This window comes from Catharus ustulatus, chromosome 7 (assembly GCF_009819885.2).
Source record: "Catharus ustulatus isolate bCatUst1 chromosome 7, bCatUst1.pri.v2, whole genome shotgun sequence".
In the NCBI taxonomy this organism is placed as follows: Eukaryota; Metazoa; Chordata; class Aves; order Passeriformes; family Turdidae; genus Catharus; species Catharus ustulatus.
The window spans coordinates 19,725,318-19,752,687 of record NC_046227.1 but is presented as its reverse complement, the minus strand read 5'-3'; the positions used below and the strand labels follow the sequence as shown (position 1 = coordinate 19,752,687).

Here is a 27,370-nt window from a genome sequence, read left to right as displayed (position 1 = left end):
GCTTCTGCCAGGGGGAAGAGCCCAACATTTCTTACCAAGATAAAAACAGAGGTTTTGCGACACTAAGGGAGCCCCTTTCTCCACTGGACTCCAGAGGAAAACTGGATTTCTCCACATCACCACTGGACCTCCAGAGGGAAACTGCACCTTGTACAGGAGCACTGCTCCAACTGAACCACATCTGTCACTGCAGGAGGATGCAACCACCATTTAATGGGACTGCTACCAACACCCTGCCTGACAGGGTGTCAGGTTGTACTCTGACTTTGTCAGGGTTTGGAGTTTGTTTCTTTGTAGTACTGTATTTCTACTTTAATTTCCCTAGAAAAGAACTGTTATTCCTAATTCCCATATTTTTGCCTGAAAGCCCCTTGATTTCAAAATTATAATAATTTGGAGGGAGGGGGTTTACATTCTCCATTTCAAAGAGAAGTTCCTGCCTTTCTCAGCAGACACCTGTCCTCCAAACTAAAACAGCAACTTTTTGTTCTTTGTCCATATATAAGCCGCACCTGATTATAAGCCGCACTTTGGGTTTGGACCAAACTTTTAGTCAAAATGGTGCGGCTTATAATAGTGAAATTACTGTATATGGAATTCTTTTGATACAGTAAAATGTGTGCAGAAAGCAGCAGAAGAACCTCCTAGTGCTAGTAACTCAGAGCTGCTTTTTCAGGAGTCCTCTGAGCTGTTGTCTCCACATATACCATAGCTGAATTGCAAGTATTTCTAGATAACCTCTCCATACCTTGAAACAAGGTTAAAATGGAGTTAACAATAGAGATAATAGTCTAAAAGGTTTTAGTAATATTAACCAACCAAAAAATACCCTAATGTAAGATCAACAAATGGCTGAAATCTGCAATAGTCTCAGAAAAGATTCTAGTAAGCAAATTAATGTTATAAAGTCTAAATGCTAAATAGAACATAATGTATCTAATTATAACACATTATTTGTAGTACTTTAAATTACTTTTTACAGTATAATTATAACACTATCAGAAAAATACTATGCATGTTGTTTAAATTTTGTAATTTTTTTAATTAAAAAAGCTTATTTTTTTACCCAAGAAATTTCTCCCACTCTGCAAAGTTTCATTGACTTATATTTTTCTGTACTCCTCAAGCTCTAAATTGAAAATAGGATAAACTTGCTAAAAATTGATGATACTTCTTTCTACTACTGTTTTTATTTCAAGATTTAGAAAAAAAATGTAGCTATTTTCCTCTTAGAAAACACCATGTCTGTTTGTACTTACAGCGGAGTCTCGCAAACTTGTAAGAGGACTATCTAAAGAGAGCACTGCCAGGGCTGATAACACACTGCTGGATTTCCAGGAGACTGTCTCCTTTAAAGAAAGAATGGCTATGTACAAGGCTGCTGTGTCCTTTGCCCATGTAAGATATCAATGATTTCTTACCTTCCTACCTCTGCATTTGCTTTGCACAGTGACATATCCTGCATTCTTTATTTATCCAAGTTGACTGATGAACCATTACAGGGATCAAAATTTGACACCTAAATTAACAAACCTACTTAGCAAACTTATTGATGCATCAGTCTCTACCTCTGCTGAGAGAGATTTTTCATGCTATAAAGCTTTGGACATCTGGACAAGTCCCTTTACTTCATTAGGAAGGACTGGGTTTTTCTTTCACTGTTGCGTGAGATGCATTTACTAGGGCCAGAGGCTTGTGATAGATTAAACCAGCAGCTTCTGCATTACTAAAATTATTACCAAATGATAAAACATGAAGTTTAGACCTCTTGCTGTTCAAACTATGGAATTTGAAATTACTGCATTTTAAAATAGTAGCTCTATTCATTTATTTCTAAGAAAAGGTGTATGAAAAAATATTGTTTTGCAATAATATTATTTAAACCAGTGTTATATAAAAGAGTAGTTAGGAAAAAACACTAATTTTTTTTTTTTACATCTCTCTCTACATGTCTATCAATTGGATTAAGTACTTTACTGCAAATTTTAAAATATTGATACCAAGTAGCACATAAGGTATTTGATTAACAGAATTTAGAAACTAGTAAAACAGACCTCCTCACTACACATTGAATTTTCAGCCAGGAATATCTGAAAACTGTGTCTTCAGATCTCAGCCAGGAAAATCTTCCTCAGTTCTGCAGAAACACTTAAGGGTTAAAAAGTGTATTTTTACCATATCCTAAAATCCCAGCTAGAAGTTGCAGCTCAGATCCCTTGTACAAGGAAAGGAAGGCATTCTGAGGGCTTGCTCTAATGTGAGAATGACAATGGTCTTTGTTTACACACATGGAAGAACACCTTTTTCTCACTGTAAACTAAGCCAGAGTAATTTCTGTAAATGAGAGACCATATCTGGCAAAAGAGCTACAATTCCGTTCTCACCAGACATCATCCATATGCAAGTACAGCTGTGGAAGGATTCCCAGTCTTAACCTGCACTTTAGTCTTGAGAAAAGGGGTCTGCATTGCCTCAAGGGACCTTCTGCATGCCCAGATAATCCAGAAACCACATAGTGAAAACAGCCACCACAATCCAGGTGTTTTCCAGCCATCAAATTCCTGCCTGCTGACTTCTTTACTTCCTAACTGCTTGGTGTGTATTTGGAGCAGATTCCTGCATTTCACCTGTGTGAGAAAGTACAAATTCCCTAGTCCAGCAATTAGAAGCTTTGTTGAAGCTAGTACTTCCTCTCACAATGAAAAAAACTGCGTGAAGCCTGACCCAAACTGTGTTGAGCATACAGGAACTATTAATACTCAGAAATGGCTCACAATTTCTTGCTGAAATGGATGGTTGCCTGAAAAAAAGGAACTTTATATTTGGTTCCATTAAAAGGAATTAATACATCTAATTAGAGGACCCATAAGTACACTTACCTGCTCAAAATATCTCCAAATGGCTGTTAAGGCTGTTAATGTTCATTCATTAAAACAATTGCTTTCCACACTCACATATCCATGTACATATATAATCATGCAGCCTTCATCACAGGGAAAAAAAAAAAAACATCCTGCTTTTTATGATCTGCTTACTTACTCATATGTAAGTATTAAATCTGACTTTACTTAGTAGCAAATGTATTCGTAATTTTTGGGTGGGCTTTTTTCTGCATAGCAATTAATAAATTAAAATGCTGAAAGCTTCATCCAATACCATCTAAAAAGTAATACATAAGCAACAGAACTAGAATAGGAAGTCTGAGGGTAGGAGCCCTCTTGTGACCCTCATCACTGCTGTTGGGGAAGTAATCTCACAAAGGCCTGCTTGAAGCTCTCTGCATGTTTTTCAAAAATACCCATTGGAAACACAGAGAGGACAAGGGGGCAACTCTGAATGCCACAGAATTCAGAAGAGACAAGAGAACAGCAGAAGGACCGTTCTGGAAAGTGGTTGTTACTGCCAATCAAGCAGATGGGACTTTCTTCTTTTGGTGCTCAAGATTCAGACCAAGCATACCTTTAAGTTGTTTCAATCAAGTATGGCTCTCGTGCAGTGGTCTATGAACTCGCCAAAACCAATATTTATCATTGTTTGAGTCATTCTTGCGTACTGCTGTTAACTAGTTTAAAAAAAAAAAAGGTCATACATGCATTTTTTTAGCACAAATAGAAAACAACTGGTCTTATTTTACCATCCTAGAGTTCACAGAAGACCAAGTTCTGTACTGTGCCTGGTGGCTTGGCAGCAGTGAGGAAACAATTTGAGAAAGTGCAAAGGATGTCTCCAAAAAAAACCTTTGTTCAGTACCAGCACCAGAGATCTCTACAGGTACCAACAGTATTTTAATACTACCTAATTAGGTCTGCACTGCTCAATAACAGGAAGAAATATGATTGCTTGCTTTACTGACGAGTTTTCATTATCACTAAGTCAATAATTCTCTAATGTTCATACTTTAAAAATTTTTTATTTGAGATATACCACCAGATTCGTATATATTTTATGCAGATGAACACTCACTATAGACTAGACTCAACTGGACTTAGATTGAGTAAAGCACTATATAACTACAGCAGTATTTTATACTGAAACCTGTCTATAAGACTGTGATTTATACATTATCATGTGTCATAGTGATATTTTGCATTTATTGCACTTGATGTTGTCATTCTCTTTCAAAAGGAGTTACCTGCTTCCACTGAATTAAATCTAGTAAATTTCCCTAAACAGATCAAAAATTGCACAGAAGAACCCAAACACTGTATGAAAGTAAAACAAAGCAGCAGCTAAGTGTTACTTCAGATAAAAGACCTTTACATTTCATTGCTTCATTAGGCTATACCATGAAAAATTGTTGTAGGAGATAACAATTTTGGACTATGTGAAATCCCCTGTAATAAAACACTTTACAATCTGTCCTGTGCACTCTAAAAAACAGTAAATTTCTTTAGCATCCTATACTTCCTGCAGAGATTTTTAAACAACATTGTTCTCCCAGCTTTGTAGGAAAAGGTACATTAAAATTTTGCCACAGGTTTATTTTAATGTTAAGTAAGTATCATCATATCTACCACTCATCTCTCATTTCTTATACATTAATACCTGTATCAACAATTTGCACAGAAAACAAGCAAAACTCTAGGTTGTAGGGAAGAAGACACAGTTTGCTGCAGGGCTATTAATGCATCTTTAAGTAAGCAGAAAAACGTCATAGTGGGACATACACTGGTGCATAAACTGTGGTAATAGGAAGGATTATGAACATACTTTTCTGACAACATGGCCCACTGTACCTGCCAGTTTTCTGGGTGAAGAAATACAGAACCCTGTACAGAAATTATGTGACTTTTCTCTTACGCAGAACTCTATAATTTCATTTCTGTGATGTGTAGATGCATTTTCCCAGGACATCCATCTCTCCACAAAGTCACTACAACGGTTCCATTTCTTCAGTCAAGACCGTATTGCATATTTCTCCACATATTTTTCCTCTGTGGCTAGTTGAGGAGGCTCTTTCAAATCATAAGCAGAAATAGCCATACAACATACATTGAAAAATGAAATCACTCAGACCATATTGAACCATCTTTAAATTTAGGTTAAATAACTTACTGCAAGACCAGAAAATCCCATTTTTATGTAACATAACTGCACTTTCATGGAAAATGGAATTATACACTTAAGTAGTTGAAAGATTATTCAAGGTCACTGAATCATCCTGGGGCAAAACAGAGAAAACATAGTTTGAAGACAGATCTGCACATCTGGATAAATTCAAACTACTAATCCAAAACAAAGTAAGGATGCAATTAAATTTTTAAACAGTAATCTAAATATCTGAACATTCCAGTACATATTCAATTATTGCATAAGAAATTAATGACTTTTCCTTCAAAATATTGTCATCAATTGTGCAAATAATACCTATTCATCTTCCTGTTTTTCCCAGGCAGCAGTCATCACTCTTAGCTCTCTGCATTGTACTGAAGATTGGTTCCTTGTAATAGGTGCCATAATACCAGTAGAGCTCAATAAACTCGTGTCCAGAATGGTGAGCAGCAATGAAAACTGATCACAGACTTGCCCTGTGCTCATAAACTCAACCAGAGTCTGAATAGAGACCTGGACTGTGTTGTGACCACTGGCACCATGAACCCCTTCTAGCATCAGCCACCAAGATGAGAAGAGGCCACGAGCTTTGGTGTCACACCTCTGCAGGTGTCAGCTGGGAGTGCTTTCCTACCCCAGCTCAGCTACCTGACTGCCCAGGCACAGCCTCAGTGCCCAGTGTCAGAAACAAGCCAGTGCTGGCAAGTGAGCTGAACCTCCAACACAGCAAAGGAGTGAAATACAGAGAAAACATCTGATATTCACTCCACCATATAGTACAGAATGTCAGAACTGACTCGGGCATAGCTACCCCTCCTTCATTGAGGGTCATTCCAGAGGAATTTTCTAAGATGGCTACTGTAGCAATTGCAGAGAATAAGATTGAATAATGGGATAACATCAGAGAACAGTTACACTTTTATGAAAATCTTTTTTTTATATAGTGCCCAAGACACACTAAGTATATACATACAAATAAGCAAGGCTGAAACAAATAAGAGAGACTGAAGGATAAAGAAGGCTGAAAGAAAATTTTAAAATTGCAAGAAACAATTCATGAGTGAGCAGCAGGCCAATAATCATCCAGCTGACAGTGTTTTATGAAGCTTACTCATGATATGCCATAAACAAAATGTAATTTATCAATTTTATAGAATATACTGCGAAGTCCATGGGATCTACAAAATATGCCCCAAACCATAATGGGGTAGACTAAATTAATCCTACCTACAGTAATCCTATATCCAACAGTTGGCAATTATAGAGGAGTGATGAAACCAGAGGTCTTCTAATTCTCCATTTGTTCAGAGTAATAAACAAGCAGCATTTAACACCCCGTTACTGGAATTTCAATTACCCATTTTGACTGACACACAAAATAAGAGATCCGCCACGTCCCTCTTCCTCTCAGCACACCCATAGCAAGGCTGTGTAATTGTATCATCAAAATCTGGCTGATAATGTTTGGACTGCATTTTAGACGGCCACAGCTATAGGATTAAATTATTATGGTCTTTTGCAATATGGCAACTACTTCATCAGCAGTACCAAAGTTATAACAATAAAGCACTAGTGACATTCAGATTAGATTTGCTTCCTGACTACATTAAGTCTAATTATATTTCTTTTTAATACCCCACACCATTCAAAGGACACATAATGACTATTCTGAACATCTTTCATGTCTCATGAATAAGCTTTTCCAGTAATGAGAGCTTGAATTACATATCTAAAACATGCACATTAGGACAGCAAAGTGTATCTTAAATGAAAAAAAGCATATATATATATATGCATAAATACATTAAAAAGTATATCCATATAGAATGAAAAGGCATATTAGACATACACCTACACAGTCATTAAACAGAGAATAGATGGAAAAATTTGTACTTCATTCTTTTTCAGCAGCCTCTTTTCAACCTGGTACGTGATTAGCTCTACATCTCCTCATGTGTTGTGCAGCTCCCTCACAACTGTTATGTACACAGAACTTGCAAGAGTAAAACAGGACATCCTGTAAAAGCAGGACATGCTGTGACCTGCTCTCTTCAAGCCTCAATGCACTCCGACAGTTCAGAAAGGACTGATTTTGGTACTGGTAATGCACTAAATCACTTACTGGGCCAGCAATAAGAAAATTTATTCTACCTTTTGTTCATACAATTTTAATTCATTCTTATAGCTGAAACAGGATTTGGCAGCACAGAGGTGGAAGAGGATTCCTAAAGCCCATGGAGGGGATACTCATTGTTTCTCTGCCATAGATCTAAGAACCCTTGTTGCCTAATGCATGGCAGAAATTACAGAGATTCAGCAGAAATATTAATGGTCATGCAAGCAGTGTAAGCATTCCTTAGTTTGAAGGTGGAATAAATCCCATAAATATATGCTTTCTCATGGCATGACTAAGAGAAAGAACTAATTTCTTGCCCCACAATGAACTGAATTTCAAGTAGTAGTCAGGACTTGAGATGCTGGAGGCTTACAGCTCTATACTGCACCAGGTGTACAGCAGCAATCTCAGAAACACAGGACTGTCTACATTCATGTTCAAGTTACATTGAACACTTGGGAAGGACTGGAAGCTCCTTTCATTTGAAAGCATATTATCAATAGAAACTAATAGACAAGCTTCCTTCTAACAGAGGAAGATGAAAGTATCATTTGACATGAGAGAAATTATTTGTTAGACAGCTCTGTGTGCATGATAAAGGAAGCACAGGACTGCTGCCTTAATAAATCACTAAGTCTAAAAGAACCCCATGGAAACTGATAATGATATAACACAGGTTCGATGGCAGGCTTCAAATAATAAAACAAATCACTGTCAGAATCTGAAGCCAAACCAAACACAGATAGACCAGAATTCAGTTTACACAGACATCTTGGACAGTGCTTTAAACTCCCGAAGATACACTCTGTTTATTACACTGCAGTTGCCAGGCTTGTAGTTACAGTGCTACCTGTATATTTTATAGGATCTTTTGGTTACTCTATGGGTCATATTTTTCACAATTGTAACTCATCATGACTTTTGCACCTCATACAGACATACCACACTTCCTTTTAAAATGTTGCATTAGAGTTATGTCCACTGACAGGCAACAAGTTGGAGGCACAGGACACAAAGCCAGAACAGCCTCCTTGCCACCTCTGCCCCCTCCCAGTCCAATTATGCATTTTATCTATTCATGCAGCCTGTCATATCTGCTGGGCAGAGCTTTGCTGAAGTAACAAAGACTTGACATCTTCAGTGTTATAAAAAAACCTGTTCCAACACTGATATCAATAAATATCAAAGATAATAACAATGGCACTCTGCTGTAAAATGGCAGCTCTAGTTACACCATTTACAATAGAACTAATTTCTGACAGCCCTTCAGGCAAAAAAAAATCTGATTTACTATTAGGTGTTAATGTAAATTTTTTTGGTTTGTCTTGAGGAAACATCAAGTAGTAGGCACCACACAGTATCAACTAGCACCAGGGAAGCTGAGTGCAATGAAATGACCTCCAAGGAAAGTCAAACAGAAGCCTCTCAAACACAAGAGGTAACTATATAATTTAATAATCATTTCATTGGACAATTACACTGATACTTACCTGCTTTGCTTCTTCCTCCTTTACCTCTTGGTACAGCAAGGTCTGGATTTTCTGCTGAGAGCTTATTAGCGCATAAAATTTTTTAGAGGTGTTTCATTAAGTGTTTTTAACATTATTGTTTTATCATGATAATTTTTAGATTTACATTTATATGTTTCATCAATGCAGTATTTTAAATATGGTTTCAGAAGTATGTAAAATTCTTACACATTGCACTAAATCATGACTAAAGTGAGGGTTTTGTGCACAGGTTTCTCCTCACGAGCAATTTACTCATGAAACGAAAATGGCATCTACATTCACTCAGCATGACACAGGTAAGAAGTGGCACAAGAGTAAAGGTTCACAAATGAGCCATGTCAAATGTCTTTACCCCCCCAGATGTACTGTTCTTAGCATATACACATGAAAATACACACTGCTCCGACTTCTCAGTAATGCATATTCCTTCAGTGGGACTTAAGAAATGAGTTCAGAATTCAGTATGAAGAGATTATGTTTGCATAAGGATGTGGTTTTAAATATGGTCTGAGTTGCTTAAAAGAAGAGGAGACTTGATAGCTTGTCTGAAACTAAAGACAAGCACTAGTCCATGTACGTACAAAGCTGGATGGGTAAGGTTCAGTTTGCAGCTGAGCTGATTAACCCTGCAGGATATGATCACAGTGTTAAGATGCTGCTGCTTGAATGTGAATTCATGCATTATATTCCACCACAGACCTCAGTCACCCATTGGCCCTGCCACGCCACTCAGGTATGGCAAAACAGTAGTTTATATCATGTCCCTTAACAATTATTTTGTCATTTCCTCTACAGATTTCTGTACTGACCAAGTGACTCTCTAGACTTCTACAAGGCTAAACACAATTTTTCCAAGATAATAATGTTTTATAATTCACTGATAAAGTCAATTTTAAAATATGCAGGTTGGTGTAAAACCAATCTTTTTTATTTTTCTTCCCATTGCAGTAAGCAATTCAACTCAGAATGAAGAGCTCTCAAAAACTGTAACACAGATTTTAAAACAGCAGATTGAAAAGGCAGCTCAGGAAAAGGCTGACAGAGAGATCACAACACCGGCTAAAGAAGTAAAGGTCTGTATTTTTAATAAGAGGAATCTTTCCTTATGCAAATTAGAAGTTAAGACACTGGTCTGTCATGCTGCCTGATTTTCTATTTCGAATAATTATGATTAAAAATGTAACCTATGGAAGTGGTGGGAATATATGGACTTCAGGAATTAAGTGCACATAACACAATACAAAATACGTTAGAAGGCTCCATAAGTATTTATAGTACGTGACAAAAACAATTCAAGGTAAAAACTACTGCATTTTCTACTCCTCTGCTGAATAGTCTCCTCTTTCCTTGTTTTGAATCTGTAAGTATGTATAATTTCCCACCACAGACTCTCCAAAGCCTGGAAAATACCACTTTCAGAAGAAATGAAAATGAACATAAGCTACAGCTAAAGTTTGCCATGTTTACAGTGCAAAGTGTGCATTTGTTGCAGCAAAATCTCCAAGACAGCTCAATCATCATTTTGCATGGATTCCACATTTCTTTATATATTCAATGGTGCAAATATCATAGCTCTTAGCTCGAAAGATTTGGTTTATGCATTCTGAGAATAGCTGATAGATTGTGTCTCTCCAGATCTTATTATAATACTATTGCTTGGATGCTTGCAGACCTAGCTTTTGTGCAGAATAGAAAAAGGGGGAAAGAAAGAAAGAAAAAACAATCACAAATCACAGACAACCCTTTTGTCCCCTAAAGATGGAAAATACATACCAGGAAATCACATTGATTTTGATAGTTCATCTGCTACTGCTACAGACTACAGGAAATTTCTACACCAACGAAAAAACAGGATGGAACTTCTACCTCTGCAATTATTTGCTCCCAATACATGGAAGAACAGGGAAATTTCTCAATACTTATGCAAAAGCTCCAATGGAAATGTCAGTATATTCTGATCCACTAGGCCAGCCAGCTCTTCAACAAAGTCCACTATGTCCACAGATCTGTACCCAAAGCAATTTATGTGAACTAAGACATTTATATATGTTTACACCAAATACTAAGAACACTAAGAAAAACATTTTCTAACATTTTATGTCATGGATCATGGAATATGATTTTAGATGCACAGCAGACTAGAAATGGGTTTGCCTTCATCATTCACATGTTAACAAGGCCAGAAAAATAATGTTTAGTGGCATGAAATCCAGAGAGGAGAGGTTCTCTCTCTAAGACAGGTTTGTGAGAACCAGCCTTTCATTCCATTTCAAGATGAGCCTCCAGACCCAGATAAAGCAAGAAGTACTGCAGAGAAGGAACCATTGCAGGAAGAAATGTTAAAATACACAGCCTGAGTGTTTCAGACACAGCCTCTTGATGCGCTGCATGCACATGCTCCAGGCTCTTCAGGAACTATGGACAATGTGCTTGCATTAGGTAGAGGAGGTGTTGGTGCAGGTAGCTGGATGTTTGAAATGCAGCCACTGAACTATATGAATAAAAATCACCCCAGTGAGGAACAAGCATCAGCTGAAAGACACATCTAAGAAGTTTCTAATGGTGCTGTAAAGACTCTGAAGTACACGGTAGAAACACAGTCAATGTCCCATTCCCCCTCCTCAACAAAAAGAGAAAAAATGGAATGAAGAAGCTCATGGGACAATATAAAGATAGGGAACAACATAAGGACACTTATCATTTACTTTTACAGCCATGGGGAAAAAATAATTGCTAATTAAGATAGATTTTGAGAAACAAACACTGCAATACCTCCCTCCTGCCCTCCTTTCATAGTCTCAGCTTTACTCCTCCCTCTTCCTCTCCCATAGAGGGGATGGGGAATGGGGGCTGGAGTTAGTCCATAGCAGCAGCAATTCTTCTCTGCTGCTCCTTCCTTCTCACATCTTTTCCTTGCTTCAGCATGGGCTCTCCATATGCCATAGTTCCCTCTGGGAATACCCACCTGCTCCACTGTGGTGCTCCCCAGGGGCCCTAGTGTGGATGACTGCTCCTGCGGGGTCCCCTCCCAGGCTGCAGGGAAATACCTGCTGCCCTGGTCTCCTCCCCCTGCTCTTCTCCGACCTTGGTGTTCGCAGGGCTGTTGGTGACATTTTTCCCCTCAGTCCTGGCTGCACGTGCAGCTTTTTGCCCTCTCTGAACACTTTTCCCAGCGGCCGAGCCGTGCGCTGCACGCGGAGCTGGCTGTGCCCAGCACGGGGCAGCGGGGCCGCTCCTCACGGGCTGCCCCAGCCCCGCAGCTGCGCCACCGGCACACAGCACAGCACAACACAACACAACACAACACAACACAACACAACAAACACAACACACCATGCAATTTCACAGAGATTAATAGTACCTCACTATTCAGTCCTAGAAGTTGGATTGGGACAAATTTCCCTTAAATTCCCTCTTTGCTTTCCTCTTCTCTTGACTTGCCTTCTGAGGCACAACACTCACTATCAATTACCACCTAAGCAAAGTAACCATTCAATGAGCCAGTTTTCCAAGATACACATCACCATTTTTTCCCCTACTAATTGCCTTATATCCTTCCTCTCCTCCCTCTCTACATTCAGAACACTTGTGTACCTAAGGATATTCAGCTGAGTCCTGGTTCTTGGCTCACAAGCAGTCTGTACATCAGGAGTGGGAGGCATGTCTGGAACACTGCATTTTTGCCTGCCAGGACTCTCTCTCAGCCTCCTAGGCGTCTAAGCAGAGTCTACATTTCAGATCTTATAATTCAAAACCAACAATTCTATGAGAGATTATTTTTTTTAACCGGTGTTTAATTCTGTTTGCAAGTTCTACATTATCTTAAAGATAAGTAACTTTCAGCATTTTTCACAGCCCTCATTATAGATTAGAGTGATGTGGCAACTAAAGCTGTAGCTATAAAATCTACATCACTTTTTGTCTTGATCTGTGAACTGTTATAAAATCAACACCAGCAGGCAAACCAACAGACAGACCACTTAAAGGGGCCAAATTTTCTGCTGATGTCAAGAGGCATTACTGTCATCAGTGCAGATATATTCATACTGCAATTATTTGGTCCACCCTTTTTGTATTTGTCTGCTAATACAATTTTCATAGCAATTCAGAGATCAAGACAGAAGAGCAGCAGGCATTCTTCTGCTCCTTACTAGTATAAAACTTTCTATTCATGTTTTGTACTTTATAGAGGAATCATTTTCTTTACAATTAAATGTGCTTCACAGAAGAAAAAGACTTTATAAAGTTGTTAATATAAATGTAGCTACCTTAGTATTCAAATTTAACTGAAAAAAGTATCATGTCTGACAACTAAAACTGTAAAAGTCACAAATAATTATGCCCCCAGCACATTTGGACCATATGAGTGCACAGTCTAGAGGTTACCACGAAAGGGGTAACCCCTACTGTGCATTTGGCATGACTAAGCAAAAAGTCCTCATCAGAATTTCAAATATCCATCCCTACTTATTGATCTTTACATCACTTTGTACATTCAAAGATTATACATACATTAGATCAATTCCACTTATACTAGAAATCCTGCCACATTTCATAAAGTAATAAGTTATTACAAATAAAGGGAAGATATTGTACCTGGTGAAGTGAATAGTCCTTTCAAATGCATGGATTCCTGCAAAGGGAAAGGTAAGTAGTTTTTAACTTTCAAAGTATCACTGTTAGTTGAACAAAAAGGAAGCCCTTCAGCAAACAGCTGAGATACCAATTAACAGAAAATGGAAAATGTTCTAACAAAATATATGGACTGATACTGTTCAACCCAAATCATAACATGTGGCTTAGATTAATTTGTTTCGTTTTCCTGTGTGGTTGTAGAAACTGCAGATTCAGGAAAATGAAACCTGCAAACTCTGTCAACAGAGAGTTTATCCCATGGAATGTCTAGTTGCCGATAAGCAGAATTTTCATAAATCGTGTTTCCGATGTCACCACTGCGGCAGTCAATTAAGGTAAGAAGTAACTGCATGTTCACTCCCACAACCCTGCTTTTGAATATAAATACAGATGGTGACATTATTTTCAACTGGAGGATTTTTCAGCCTGTAGGATGCTGGGTTGACAGAGTGGTATCCTGAGTTCTCCTTTTCTTCTCTGCTCCTAACAGCTGCACTGTGACAGGGAATGAATCCTTTAAATTCCGTATAGAACTGCTCCATCCCAGTACCTTCCAAATTCTTCCCCATATTACTTCCTAGTGACTGCTGCAGACCTTAAGGACAGCATCAAACAGCAGACACAGGAATTCGGGTGGAATTTAACACATCCAAAATACATCAAATTTTCTCTTAATTTTCCTCATTCATAAAAAGAATTATGATGGTTCTCTACATTAGCAAATTACCCTGTAACCTTTATATAAAATGTAGGATTTATTGCACTATCTGGTTGCAAAGACCAACAATTTTGATTTTAACACACTCTGGTTTAGTTACACACATTTCCTTTACTTCATTTGAGAGGAGAATCCAAATACAATCAAACATAAATTTCTATAATTTGCACAAAGACTAAATTCTGCTTCTACACTGTAGAAAGACCGAAGATTTGAAATTTTCTTTTTTGGATGAAGAAAAACGGTGCAAAAAGCCCGGAAGTGCTGTAGAACATTTCTATTTGTAGCTTATTCTGTGCAACAAGCAAATGAATTTAGGTTCTTTTTTAGATCACTAAGCATGACTCTTCTCCTTCATTTTGTCTTTGAAATTGTATGGGAATTTGCAAGTAAAGATTTTAGATAGTTTTTTTGGGGGGTGGAAGAGGGAGAAAGAGGGAGGTGTATGGTAATTTATGACATGTAAAAGCATAAAGCAAATTTTCTTCCATTTGGCAGCTTGGGAAATTATGCGTCTCTACATGGAAAAATATACTGTAAACCCCATTTTAAGCAACTTTTCAAATCAAAAGGAAATTATGATGAAGGTTTTGGACACAAGCAGCATAAGGAATTATGGAATTCTAAAGATCAACTTAGTTCAATTAAGAAAACTCAAGCTGAAGAAACAAATCCCATTAACACTGTACCTGTTGATCCTAAACCAATTACAGAAGTTGCTAAAGACTTGTACTCAAGTACTGAAGGTGCTTGTCCTGATATTTTGGATAATAATTTGAAAAAATCCACAGAAAGAGGTAAATTAAAAATGACATGGCCTCCTTCAAAAGATGATGCAACATCTAAGAAAACATTTTCTATTGAAGAATCAGCTAAAATAAGTAAGTCAAAGTGGCCCCCAAATGGTTTTGCTCAAGAAGATTCTAGTTTATACACAAATAAACCTCTGGGCAACAAAAAGGAATCTCAGAAAAATCCCGCTGTGATGGAGCAAAATGAAAACAACAACAAAAATTCACAACAAAATCAACACTCATCCTTTTGCTCTCTGTCTGAAAAAGAAGGTACAAATACTTGTAAAGCAAAGAAAAATGAAGCAGGCAATAAGGGAAAGGATGAGGAAGTTGGGAATGTGCAAGATAAGGTGAATAAACTAGAAGCATCAGAGAAAAAGGTGCAAAGTGGAAAGGATATTAATGAGGGTGACAATGTAATTGTGGATAGTACTGGTAAGAAGCAAGAGAAACAAATTAATGAAACTGGTAATTCAGAAGTTGTTCAGGTTACTAACATTGATGATGTAATGGTACAAAAGAATCACAAAGAATGCAGCTTCAATAACAACAACAATAATAATTATGCCACCTTTTCTCATCGAAATATTTGTACACAGAAAACAACTCTCTCAGCTATGTCTACCCCAAACACAGCATTAAACCATGCTATTTGCACTGAATCACAGCACACCTTTGCAAAGCTGGACAGTCAGTCTGGAAATGAAGAAATATACGAGATGTACAAATCTCATGAGAGCTATTCTGGAGATACTGTACTTGCACAGGATGAACAGAACTCAAAAGATGAAGATGCTGTTACTTCCAAGAGTCTTGCTCAATTTAATAATGATGCCACTTGTCAGAAGTCTTGTACTAGCAGCATGTTAGTTTTGAAGAAGGCAACTAACACAACATTGTCTGTTGATACTGAGTTTTTATGCACTGGAGAAGAATCAGAATATGACAAAAAAGACAAAAAGCTGAATACTATTTTATCTGACACTCTGAAGATCACTTTTCTTAAAAAAGACAAGCTGGTTTCAAAATGTGGTCTGATAGACTCTGTAGGTGTAAGTAAAAAAATCCTGCAGTCCATATTCAAAAGAACACAGAAATCATGATACAGAACTGAATCATATTAATGCTTGTCAATAAAGTGAAATAATCCAATTGGCAAAGACTGACATAAATACAAGCTTAGATTTACTGAGTTCAAGACATTCTGCTGTTTCATCATTCCAAGGCAGGAAAGTCAAGTTCAAATGACTCACTGCAGATGAATAAATTTTAAAAAAATATTATGAAAATTAATAAAACATCCAAGTTACAAAATATTTCATAAATAGGTATTCCTTCAGTCTACTTATTTTAGTCTTTCATAAAGATTTTAATACCGAGAAATTACACAAAAGAATACAGTTATACTGTCAATTACCTAGACTTTATTCAGTTAGTTTATATTTAAGGCAACGAGATGTAGATTCTTTTTCTATCTGTAATTATACAACACCCATTGTTTTTCTATGTTTCTGAACATTGCAAGGAATATTTGACTACACTGTCCTGGTGAAACATAATCCATTTCAATTATTTATTATTTGTAATAACTTCAGACGTGAAGTACCTGGTATGCACAAAGGGAAAAAAATACTTCCAATGCTTTTCCTAATGTTTTATTACTGTAACTGAGCTGTTTCTCCGTGACGTATTATGTACACTGGTTGTGTTAGCTCATGCTAGAAAATCTGGGGCTTGGTTGAAATTTTGGGGGGGGGTTAATCTCTTTTGTTTCTGTTTTTGCAGTATCATGTAAGACTTAGTTTGTAATGGATCATTATTGAACAGTAACCACAGCTGGTTGGTGAATAGCACTGTTTTGCTATATTCCTAGAGCTGCTACTAAGTTATATTGAGTAACAGGGGAGAAAAAAGTACGTACATTTTAACACTGGATAAAAGCAAACATCCTAAATAGAACTGAAACAGGGTTTGGGGACACCGGGTAGTGAAGACTAATGGTTGTTTCAGTAACTAATTCAAAGTCATTGTAGCTGAAGCAGCTCTACAGTGTCATATTTAAACCTGTACAAACTTATGCAGATCTAGCACTTTCTTCCTTAAAACAGATGCTTATGGATTAACATTTGCTCACTTAACACTATTCCATCTTGTATGAAAGAGCAACACATCATTTAACTGTTGAAAATGCTTAATAAAAAAGCACTTTACAAAAAAATACTTTGTGGGTTTTTTTAATATGAATTTATACATACTATTTTCCTTAAAGAGTTTGCCAAATTCTTCATCCAATGACTAGTTTAAGCATAAGAGAGAAAGGCAATCATAATCAAAATACATTTATCAAAATAATTCCTGAAGGAGCCAACAAAGACAGGCATCTGAAATAATTTACAGGAAAGACAAGCTGATGTTAAAACATTTAAGACAGTGTGCCTCACACTTCTAGAACAAAACATCACCTGCACTACAACTCATTGCCCAAAGCAACAGGGTTGTGGGCAAGTGGGAAATCCACATGACTCTTCTATACCTACACAGAAACAACCATAAACTATACATACACATCAGAAAACCAGCAATAGCATTTTTTCCACAAGCATACTTCAGGACTATATTGCTCCAAAGTATTCTCAGTAAATGTAGAAATATAAGAAAATGTCTTTAAATTAATGTTACCGGAACAGCCTTTGCACAAGACACTCCAATATCACTATATTTGAGAACTTTATTAAAAAGCATCAGCTTACAGCTGCTTTTGAACATCTCAGAATTATTTCAGCAAGATTTCTCTCTCTGTTATTGCTTCCCTCCATTTGGGTGTAACCATCATAATTTGTTTTTAAAAACCCAAGAGATTACCACATAGCGCTAAATGACTTTGCTTTCTTTTTTTGAGTAGATAACCCAACTAAAAGTAACATCAACAAAATTCCTAAGACAAAAAAAACCAAACCCCACACCAAAAACAAACAAACAAAAAAAACACCCCACAGCAGAAAATGCATGCCTGAAGAAAATAAAGGAAATTTGACTGGCATATTTAAGACTTCTATATGAATCAAAATTTTGAATCTCCTCCATTTCTCAAAATTTCACATTAAATAGAAGATTGTTTTCAGCTGTATTAGTTAGGAAAGAGGAATTATATCAAAGGTGAAATGAAGGTGTTTATGTGCACATAAATGTGTAGGTGTGATCATATGCAAGTTAATAATTCAGGATAATGCTAACATGGCTGCAACATTTGTACCTGAAGTACAGTGCTGTGCCATTTGTTAACCTCCTGCATATTCTGATGAATTTAACCTTGTATCCTACAATCTAAAGGAGTGACAGATGTCAATTATGATAATAAAAATTCACACCAAGAAATTAGCACCTCTGAAACTATGCTTGCAAACTACAGACCTTTTAGCTTCCCCCAAACAAAAGCAAAAATGAGTCACAGAAAAAGTGTGTTCCTTATGGCCAGCTAGATATGACTAAAAGAAAGGCTTTGTTGAAATAGTGTAAAAAAGCAAGACTATACAGAAATTTTTACTCCCAGAGAGAATATTATGTAGAGTCAACATACATAAATTACATACCAAATGGGGTAACTTTCTCTGGATACTCCATGACTGAGATTCTGCTTAGTATGGGATAGACACCAAAGTCCTGAGCCTTCCTCTAGTGGATTAACTAGCTTTGAATTCTCTTCTCTTAGTGAGTGGCCTTTGTATTTCCATCACTAGTGAAGACAAATGTTAAGGAAATTAAATAATATTACAGAATTATTTATTTGAAGCATAAACCCTATAATATAATTTGGGATTCTTATACAAATAATAAGGATGACACCCTCTAAACCTGTTCTAGAAAACTAACAGCCATGGGCAATAAATTATTGTAGAAAAATGTAAATAACCTGAAAAAAAAGTTGATGTAGAAGAGTTCTGCAGAATTTCAGCCAAAAGCTTAGTGTAGAAGTAATCAGAGATGAGATAAGGCTGGAACTCACTGAGCCTTACACCCTTTTCCTTCCAAGGCAAAAGGATGGGAGAGGTCACCCTGATGTATACGTACATTGCCACTATAGAAGTCCCACTGTGGAGAGAATGCATATAGCAACTGAAAGTGAGATTAAGTGTGTAGAAAGTAGAAACCTTATAGGTTTTCTGTAAAAGAAGTACTAAATGAATAATAACTACTAAGCTGCTAAAAAAACTCATGCATGTTTTAGTGAACCCGTACAGATTCACTGCAGCCAAGAAGCTGGTCTATATTGGTTTAAAAAGAACTACCATACATTTAGAGTTGTATTTCTGTGAAGGGAAGTTGCTATTCTAAGTTTAAGTATGTTAAAGTTATCCTCTAGGCTTTCTACGTTTTGCTACCTGAGTTTAAATAATCAGTCATCAGTCTGTAAGAGTCTCATTCGCTGAGGAGAAGCTTGATGGCTCCTGGGAAGAATTCTGGTACTGAGCTTCCTATTCTCTCAGCAGGATAACTTTCTCTGGCTACTCCTAAGTTTCATCCCATGGACTGGATATTTACCCTAAGAAAGGAACCTTACAGTCAGAGGGCAGAGCTGATCCTTTTCCAGCACAGCTTCAGCCAAGCACTGTTCAACAGTAAAGCTGCACTGACAAGCAGCAGTAAAACGAAACTTTTCCACATCATTATTTAATACAGGATACTTGCAGTCTAAGAAGTATATTTTCACTAGCTATTATTGGCTAGTGAAGATGTTCTACTGCTTTTACAACACAGCAGGGTTCATGTATTCTTCTATACTGAAAAGCACCAATTAGAGAGATTAAAGAGCCTGATTTAATGGCTGGGCTAGCGCTGCATTTTAGAGAACTTCTAAATTTGCAGTCCATTTGCAACTTCATTAACATAATTGGCACAAAAATTTACTTGGAATTACTTAAATTGTTTTTATAGGTGCAGCATATCCACGAATCCCTTTGGAGCCTTTGTAGAGTCAGGAGCATCCTCAAAACTCTTTGAAGAGACCTAAGCAACACTTAGATAGAGCTGAAGTGGACTCCTCCTAAGCGAAGGACTTGCTGAAAGCAAATGCTGGATTACTTTGAATTGTGTAAATACCTTGCATGTTTTCTGTTAAGCATTTATCTCCTTCATACATATCAACAGGCAGACCTACACTAGTTATCTTAAATGACTAACAGTGCTCAGGGTGGACAACTAATCCATGCTAAGGATCTGCCTTGTTCTAACACAACATGTCTTGAAATATCTCTTTGTAAATAATTATAGTTCAGGCCTTATTTGCGAAGCGCAGGATAATTATCAGAATTGGTTATAAAGGATTTGGGTCACTTCAGTCAAGTATACCTCCAACTGGCAGGTATAATTGCAAAAACATTAACTAATCTGGGTGCACTCACAAAAACAGGAAAACAGGAAGACAAAAACACAGATTAAAGCCTTTGTCTCTTTCCATGCTTTCATCCATTAAGAGGAGCCTAAGTTAAATTCTTTGGGTAAATTCGACTGCCTTTCACAAACAGTGTTTCACCTTGTATGTGGGTTACATTTGATGATTTTGACATGAAAAGCATTTTAAATGTTTTAAAGAGATGATCTGCATTAAATTTGGCTTAGAAACATAATTAAACTGACCTTACTTTTGGGCTTTCTGAAAGAGTAAATTACAATTCAGCCATGAAAGATCTGAATTTTTCAGTATAGTCTTTAAGCAAAAAAAGCTCTGTAGTGTACTAGTGTACTAGTTTGGGGAAAGAGAAGAAAAAAAAATACTGTTTCCCACTGCTCCCTCTCTTAGGGTACGGTATGAGAGAGAAAGAAAGAACAAGGTCTTCTTAAATTCTCAAAAGGAAAAAATAAGATCTATCAAAATAAAATTCACGTTTAATCTGACTTTTATTAACTAAGTACATTGTAATTTTACTAAAAAGAGACATAAAAATCTACTACACATTTCAGCAGGTGATTTTCAAAATCACATAATCTCTTTAAATAAGAAAAAAATCCAAAAAAAAAAAAACCCTAGGAAAACCTTAGAATGTTTCAACCCATTTTACCTTTTGGCTCTTGACACTGTAGCCATCACTATCACTATTCATGTAAAATTACTCTTAGACTGATGAAATGATACCTGTAACAGATGCTGACAAGGAATAATGTCCTATCACAACCAATACCTATGAAGGAGCCATTCCTCCCCCACAGAAACTGCATATTCCAAATCAAAAAGTGGGCTGTTTTTCCAGTCAACCTTACTAGCCAAAAAAATTGACCAAACACAAAATTTCTTGATCAAGAAGTTATCTCTCAACAAAAATAGAGATGGATTTTCAGTAAATGAGATGAAATAGTCAAAGACTTTCAGGAGGAATAAAGGTAGAGCTGTACCATGAAGGGCTGGAACAAAGTACTAAACAAAGTACTTCAATATACTGCTTAGTAAATTAGACTGTCATCCTAATTGTAATCCTGGTGCACATATCATAATAAAAATAAAAACCAATCTATATGAAATAATGAAATATCATCTTAGCACTTAAAATATGCTTCCAATTTCTCTCTGTAATCACAGTTAAGACCTCTACAGGACATGAGACAAGAAGGAAGAAATCAATAGCTATAAAGTTAGTTTATGCAGATAGACATAGAAAAAAATTTCTGCAGTTCCAATCTTAAGAGCTTTTGTATAGCTTTTCATAAAGCAGTATTAGAGTGGAAATAGCACACAAACAGTGTCATATACTGTTCTAAACAGCGTTTAGAATATCTTTATCTTTGTTACCTCCCAGAAATTGCTTTTCTGCTTTGGTAGGACAGTACTGCTATACTGAAGGCTACAGATTGGGTCTGGATGGCTTTGGCTGAGAAAACCATTTTGCCAGCAGTGGCTCTGATGTGCCCAGAGAGAAGGTAATGAGAAGTTGCATTACCAGGCACTGGCAGCTATCCATGCTGACAGCATGCCATAAACCAGCAACAGCATGGACTCAGCTTCTTGGCCAGAATATGAAGCCTAAACTGTTTTTTGGGTTTTTTCAAAATAAAGCATTAAGACAACAACCAACAACACCTTTATGTATTTCTGAAGGCATCATGATATAAATATTTGGCTAATTATATATGTGAAACTATATCTGAAAATACTAATGTTATAAACTGACATACTGCAGAGTGCGCCATTATCCTAATTTTTTATTTTTAGAGAAAGCATATGTGCACTGTAGGAAAGAGAGGGAAATGAGGAAAAAAAGTAGGGTTAATTTACCTTATTTTTGGGTACCTCTGTAACAAAACTCTGCTTTACAAACTTCTTCCAAATAGCTTCCAACCAATTAGGTGCGGTTTGAATTAAGCATCCAGAAATTTATGCTCTGCGATGACATTTCAAGACTACTGCAGCACTCCAGAAAACAAACCACTTTCTTTAACTAGCTACAAATATCATCATCACCTACAAGAGTGAAGTGACATTGCATTGTTTTTTTTGACATGAAGACCTGCCTACAGAGAGAAGATGACTAACAAATGAAATTCTGCACCTCCTATACCTTTACTGAGTTTGTTCAAACGTGTGCACATGCATTACTGTATTTATTAATACCAACTATATTACTGATTCATTTATTACTGACCAGAATTTCTAAAAATTAATGATAATTCACAGGGTCAGGAAATAAGGTCAAACAGACAACTTTAATTTTACCAACTTTAACAGACAACTTTAATTTTTTCTTTAATTTTAATTTTGCCCAACATCTGAGTGCTTGAATTTGAAACCTTAATGTTCCTTTAATATGTTTGCTGAAGACATACTCACATATGTGCCAAATACAATTCAAAAGGTTGAGTTCTGAAAATTCAAAATCTGAATCAACTTGAAAGTTATGAAAATTTTTAAAGACCATCATCAAGATATCGTGCTTTATGGATTTCTGGACTTTTAAAATATTAGGGGTAATTCCTCCCCCTTTTCAAGTCTTTGAATGCTAAAAAAAATAAATTCTAGGATTTTCAAGAACTTTCTAGAATGATTCCTCTTTAATACACATTGAATGCTTTGGTGGAGCAGAAGAAAGAAACCCCACCTACACCTGTCTAGGATGGTTTCTGTAAATGACACACTCTTGCTCAAGCTAAGCTGTAATGTTAAAGTCTATGTTTTACTCTATCCTACACAGGCAGGTATGTATTTTAATTGTGGGAAAAGGTAATGCCACAGTAGTAACACTTTTGCATATTTGGCATGTAAAAAATGGGACTTTTGATTGCTTATAATTTTGTCTCATGTTATCTTTTTTGGGAGAAGCATTCTGCACACAGGAAAGGACAGACAGACTGATTTACGTTTAAAGCTTTACCAAAAGGCTTCTTTCATTACCAGGAAAAATACCTGTTAAGAGCATAGATTTTTGCCCATGCTAAAAAAATACCTTTCAGCTGAAAAACTTTGAATCAGTCTATTGCCTCAGTTTTGATCTGGTTCTGTTCTGACCATATTTGCAATATAGCTTTCCTTTTCAACATGTAACATTATTTTTTTATGGTACATATGTCCTCTTGATATACAACCAGGAGAATATTTTTATTAGAACTTCCTTCTGAACTGGTGCAGCAGCTAGAAGATAAATTGGAGACTGTAATCAATAAAGCCTGAGGTAATATTTTAATAATTCAATAAATCAAAATATTAAATAATTGTACAAGTAGCAGGATTCATCCCTTCTATGTTCTGAACAAGTTAAGAGTCCTAAGAAAAATGCTGTGTGATCACAGAATTAAAGACTTTACCAGACAACTTTTGAGTTCAGGCATTTGCAGTTTCAGATTTAATGATCTTTTAATGTAATACACGAGTACTATGGCTGTAAGCATATAAATATATAGACACTCATGTATACATAAGTAGAACCACGAGCAATCAGCAAATTACTGTATCACCGGCGGTGTATATATAGAACTAGGAAGCTCAGTGCCACTAAACTGATTCATAATGTGGTGGCTTCACTGCTTCCCCCTCTCTCTTTCCATCATATATTCTGTGTTTTCTTTGGTTGCTCTTCTACTACCATTACAAGCTCTTTTGGGACTGAGACTTCACACAACTTTTTTCTTCCAGATGATAAGAAAAAGCACACAGCCAAATATTCCTGACATAGTTCTTTTATCTCTGAATAAATTTTGGTACCAATATCCTCAGTCCCTTAGTGAGCAGACATCCTTATCTATGAGGATGCCACTCCAGCAACAGAAAGATGTGAGTAATTTTTCTTAAAACACTCTTCAATGAAAATAAGGGTAACAGAAACTGTCCTGTGTGTCAATCATAAAATAGTCCCAGTGATGACAATTCCAAGCTTTGCAGTGTTAGTACCAGGGAACATGGCTCCTGTATTCTGTTAGCTGCGTACTTCAAGAAAATGGAAATTAAGGACCAGTCACATTCCAGTACTGGTCACATCCTCTTGCTGATAAGCAATCAGTTGACACAGAACCAAACTCTGGTTTATGAGTAGCAATCCTAATCCTCCAAAAGCATGAAAAAGTGAAGAAAAAAAAAAGAAAAATGCATGCAAAATTATAAAATAAGTGAAAACATTAATCATAATTAAACAGAACCACATTGATTTTTGCCAGCTGGATTCAGCCACTGACTGTGATGGGAAGGCTCTTCTCTTGGTTAAACCTGCTGAGAGCTGTATTAATTCTTTATAATTAATTTCTTAGGTAATAGTGCAAATTATTTGTCAAAACAGTTGATCCACCACAAAATTAAATATGGGGTGGGGAACAATGAAAACTCTAATATATTTACAACAAAGATAAAATACCCAAACTGACTGGATCAATGGAGGGAGGAAAAAATGTTCTTTATATGAACTGGTCACTCATGCAAAGCAGAATTACTTGGATGTGAAAAATGGTCCACCACCCATCTATTCCTCTACACAAAAGGCCTATCTTACATCACTGCTCAAGGCAGTTGCAATTAAATATATGTTTATAGAATCTTTAAACACTTCTAAGTATATTCATTATGTTCACAATGACATTGCTCTGAAGGACGCTATATAAATGGAAGCTGTGCTTACAAGTGATCACTGCAGATAAACAAAGATCTTGAAGGACTCACTCTGCACACAAAAGAAGTTGCCTTGCTTTGTTTATGGGGAGATTAGCTCCCTCCAGCTGACATATACATGGGAGATAAAATAACAAAAGGAAACACTTTGCCATGCAGTGTGAAATCAGATCCCAGTGCACTTCCAGAAGAGTGCATGACAGGGCAAGTTTGGGGGACAAGAACCCTTTGTCTCCTCACTTGTCTATATAGCACCTAGCACACAACTATGATTTGCATCTCACAGCATACATCTACATGATATTAACTAAAGGGTTACCAAATGAGGCTGAATAATGCTAGCAAATTGTAACACAGTTAGATAATCAAACACTCCTCCCCCGGATCTACAAAGGCAGCGCTGCATCCATGCATCAGTTAAGTATTCAAACCCTATCAGAAGGGAGGAGTGATATAATGTTTATCTCTAAGAGGTTATTTTACAGTTTAATGTAGAAGTTATAGTATGCTTCGGTTCTGTAGTACAGCTTTCCTTAAACCTGAGGTTAAAGTCTAATGGATATACAGCAACTGTGTTTCTTTCCTTCGTAAAGGAATGTCAGGATCGTTCCTACCATCTGCCAGAATCTCCAATACCAGCATTCAGCCCACAGTTCACATCTCGTTGGTCGTCTTAACAGCTAAAACAATGATTTTAGTAGGTGTGACTCTTATCTTCTGTCACCCCTGTTGATCCCGGACAGAAAGGACTGCTGCTGACAGAGCTATATGGAAATTACATTTCTTATACTACTCATTCTGCTATGAATAAGAGCAGGTCAGCTCGTGTATGTCCTTTAGTAGTTTCCAGGAGTATGATACTGTTTTTTAGAAAGAACTGTTGAACTCTTCCGTCTTATATGACTGAAGACTAAATTACAGTTTTGTGGGCTGAGATACAAAAAAAAAAAAAAAAAAAAATCTAAACCTACGAACCTTAGTTTCTCAAGGGGACTGCGAAACTTTAGAATATATTATGCTGTAAAGCACCATAACGAAAAGACCTGTATTTCAGGTCTGCTACTTTTTATTCTCACCTCTTTCCTGCTTTTAATTATTTGGTGCATCTACGTCTCCAGCAATATCTTCCTCTGAGTTATTTTGTCTCAGAAACAGGATATTTAGCTGTGGTGGTGTTTTTGTCTTTCTTTTTAAGGATTTAGCTAACTTACACACTGAGCTGTGCACATGATTGCAAAAAGCTGCAGTAGAACCTTAAAGCCTACTCTTTAACATGAACATAAAACATGATTATCTGAACTTCTGTTTACATTTCTGGATAAGTTTAAATCACATTTATGTTCTGCTTACTATAAAGGCGGTCCTTTACAAGGATTATTTTTAATATTTCCTCCTTCTTTGCAGGAGTTATAAAGTTACGACTGTGCAATGCTCTAGTCAGTTCTGTAATATTTGTAAAACTGTCAACAGTAATAAAGGGTGTTGAGTTTTGTGTTTCTTTCAAGATAATGATATGTTTGACATGGAAAATTAAAAAAAAACCCCTCTTTTAACAAGGGGTAAAAAATCTGATACTTTTTCTTAAGTATATAATGCTCCTATTAAAAATTTACTTTCTCAAGGCTTGAAGCAGTTCCTCACTTAGTGTGAGATCTTTAGAGTCTAATAATTATTAGTTCAAGAAAAAGAGTAGTAATAATGCAGTTACTGTAGTAATAATGTCTCTCCTGCTGTTATATTCCCCTTTCCGCTGCTCCCCTGGATCTCTTGCTCAGTTTCATTCCACCCTAGTATGAAAGGGTGAGAACAGTGCCTTTGGCCAGGAGAAGTAGAATATTCAGGTTTATTATCTTGTCCCCCTCCTCTAGTTTCCCCTTAAGATCATTTCTATCTTTGCAAGCATGCTTTTCTATCTTTTTCTTTCTTGACGAGTTTGCAGCTCTAATTCTAACCTGAATTTAGCATGTTGCCTCTTAGATACGTCAGGTACTGTTTCTTTGCAACCTCCAAATGCATTTTCGTCCAGCTCCAGACTTGCATTTTTTACGTGCCCGCAGTGAGCCGTTCATCACCTTGGGCCTCCAGTACCAAGCCCATGCCCCTTTCCACAGCGCCTTATACCAATAATCCCCTACGGGTCATCCTCGATCTTGACTTCTCCAGGGCCTGTGGTACCCTACCAGACCCCTACACCTCTCCGGTACATCACTGTGGTTAGCGCGCAGACCTCGTTCTACTCAGAGTAACAGCAACGCAAAGCTATGAACGAACCACATATACGAACGTGAGAAACAGGCACCCGGTCCACTGGCAAAAATCGCTGCTATAGCTGAACCAATTTAAACACAGATGCGGGCAGATGTGGCACTGCCAGTGGGGTAAGTTCTGAGGCCTGGCAAGCCTCAGAACTTGTGTGACAAAGTGACAGCCGCGCCGACGGAGGGTCCCGCACAGCGCAGCAGCCGC

The 27,370-nt window shown here is 36.9% G+C and overlaps 1 protein-coding gene across 1 annotated transcript; it reads left to right on the top strand.

Moving 5' to 3' along the window:
* Positions 1-1,341: 1,341 nt before the first annotated feature.
* XIRP2 (xin actin binding repeat containing 2) lies at positions 1,342-27,122 on the top strand. Its single transcript, XM_033064724.1, has 9 exons — positions 1,342-1,398; positions 3,643-3,771; positions 5,393-5,494; positions 8,499-8,606; positions 8,909-8,975; positions 9,628-9,752; positions 13,516-13,649; positions 14,531-15,878; positions 26,931-27,122. Exons 1-9 carry the CDS (start codon positions 1,363-1,365, stop codon positions 27,120-27,122), a joined length of 2,241 nt encoding a protein of 746 aa, XP_032920615.1. The 5' UTR covers positions 1,342-1,362.
* Positions 27,123-27,370: the final 248 nt, after the last annotated feature.

What these genes read in the sequence shown, in the direction of transcription:
- XIRP2 (XM_033064724.1), top strand. Translation starts at nt 1,363, where the DNA reads ATGGCTATGTACAAGGCTGCTGTGTCCTTTGCCCAT. An exon ending in AAGCCTCTCAAACACAAGAG is followed by an intron (nt 8,607 to 8,908) that starts GTAACTATATAA and finishes TTTTGTGCACAG; the next exon opens with GTTTCTCCTCACGAGCAATT. An exon ending in GTCTGATAGACTCTGTAGGT is followed by an intron (nt 15,879 to 26,930) that starts GTAAGTAAAAAA and finishes ATTTTCGTCCAG; the next exon opens with CTCCAGACTTGCATTTTTTA.